Source organism: Sebastes fasciatus, chromosome 10, assembly GCF_043250625.1.
Source record: "Sebastes fasciatus isolate fSebFas1 chromosome 10, fSebFas1.pri, whole genome shotgun sequence".
NCBI classification, from domain to species: Eukaryota; Metazoa; Chordata; class Actinopteri; order Perciformes; family Sebastidae; genus Sebastes; species Sebastes fasciatus.
In genome coordinates this window covers 10,048,131-10,050,029 of record NC_133804.1, presented here as the reverse complement: position 1 = coordinate 10,050,029, position 1,899 = coordinate 10,048,131, and the positions used below count along the sequence as shown (strand labels likewise).

The window sequence follows — 1,899 nt, the reverse complement described above, 5'->3', positions numbered from 1 at the left end:
TATGAACTGATGAAGACCCAGACAAAGACGCAGGACTGGGACTCCAGCAAGGTGAGCTTTCCACCACTACAAACCCCAGTCACCTGCAGTAGCATGGCTCTTCTTCTTCTAATTGTGTGTCTCTGTGTTAATAGTTTGGTTATCCCTTGGTATATGCCAAATCTATCTAAAAAATATATGTTTTAGTATTTATTCGCCCTCTCGTGTCTCCTCCCGTAGAACATATCAATATTTTTGATGACTCATTTGCGTTCTTACTAATGGGCAATATGGCTGAAATCCACGATACGTTATAATAAGAATGTTTTCCACCAGTAGTATGAGTGCTGAAATGATTAGTCGACCAATCAGCTAGTCAATAGAAAACTTACACTTTGATAATCAATGCATTGCCATTAAAGTCACTTAAGTCAAACTTGAATGTTTCTCATTTGCTGCTTTTATCTGTTTCATACCATTGTAAATTGGATATCTCGAAGGATTGGTTAAGGCTGCATTTAAGCGAAAAAACAATAGTCAGATTAATCAATTTTGAAAATGGTTGTTTGTTGCAAACCTATGTATCATAACATGAGTAATTTATGTAAACTCACATGTGAATTAAATTAATGCAATTAACTATTTCACCATTACACATTACATGGGACAAAACTGCAGATATGAAAAACAATAACTTAATTAAATTCTGTTATTTTTTAACTAATTTGCTTGGCTTTATTAATTTGGTTAATTAATTTATTAACGCAATATGATCATTTCATCACAGAACAACTGCAAAGAATACTATGGAGAAACAAAAGATGAAAACCTAGCCTTGTGATGAAAAAATAAGATCCTGTATGGAACTTTCTCAAAGTAATGACTTAGTATCGACTTAGTAATAATGTCACTCAAATGTCATTATTTTGGATCACTAAGTCATTACATTTTGAGATAGTTTCTCATTATTTTGCAATACTAAACCCATTATTTTGAGATACATTTAAAGGTATTTTGAGATATTGTATTGTTATTTAGACATTTAGACTAGCTGCGATTGGTATCAGCTAATGGGGATCCTTTTTATATAAATAAAAAAATACATTTTGAGATTCTAACTCATTATTTTGAGAAAATGTCTTATTATTTTGAGATACTAAGGCATTATTTTGAGAATGTTTCTTGGTATTTTGAGATATTGTGTCATTATTTTGGAATACTTAGTAATTATTTTGACAATGTTTCTCGTTATTTTGAGATATTAACTCATAATAAGTAATTATTTTGAGAAGGTGTCTTGGTATTTTAAGATATTTGAGATATTGAGTCATTATTTCAAGATACTAAGTCATTATACAGTATTGTATGCCCAACCCTAATCCCTAATAGAATTTTTTTACCACAGAGATTTTAACAATGGTGTTGTCAGGGAAATAATAGTCAGACTCACCAGATGTAGACTGTGGGTATAAGGCTGCCATTGGCCGCGTATTTCACGCAGCTTTCTCTTCACCTTCTTCTTCTTCTTCCATCTATTTTGCAAGGCCACCGTCGCTGCATCCTGTGCTTAGTGTTGCCCAAGACGATGGTTGGTGTTGGAGTGATTGGTTTAAAGAATTTTTTCCCCCAATACCTGAATGATAATGTGTGGAGCTTTCTATAGCGCTGACACAGCACTCTGAAGATAGGTCTGGCTATGCAAGACTAGGAAAGTAAAAACATTAATTACCACTTTCCTGCTACAGACCTTTTTCCCAGCAGACATTTTGACTTGTCATAGTTGGAAAAACACAGGTGTTACCAATGACATTAATTATGGCTCTGTTCAAGTGCTTCTGCTAAGACGGTGTGACAGCATGCACAATACCAGGAACCTGAAACTGAAACGGCTGACAGGATTTCAGCTATCATTAAAAGTCT

The 1,899-nt window shown here is 34.0% G+C and overlaps 1 protein-coding gene across 2 annotated transcripts in view; it reads left to right on the top strand.

The window, feature by feature from the left end:
* The window catches only part of tenm1 (teneurin transmembrane protein 1), a 213,779-nt gene that overhangs the window by 209,752 nt on the left and 2,128 nt on the right, over window positions 1–1,899 (top strand). For both annotated transcript variants that reach the window (XM_074648019.1, XM_074648020.1), the window contains one exon: window positions 9–51. In XM_074648019.1, the coding sequence (XP_074504120.1) occupies window positions 9–51 (43 nt within the window). The remainder of the gene's footprint in view (window positions 1–8; window positions 52–1,899) is intronic.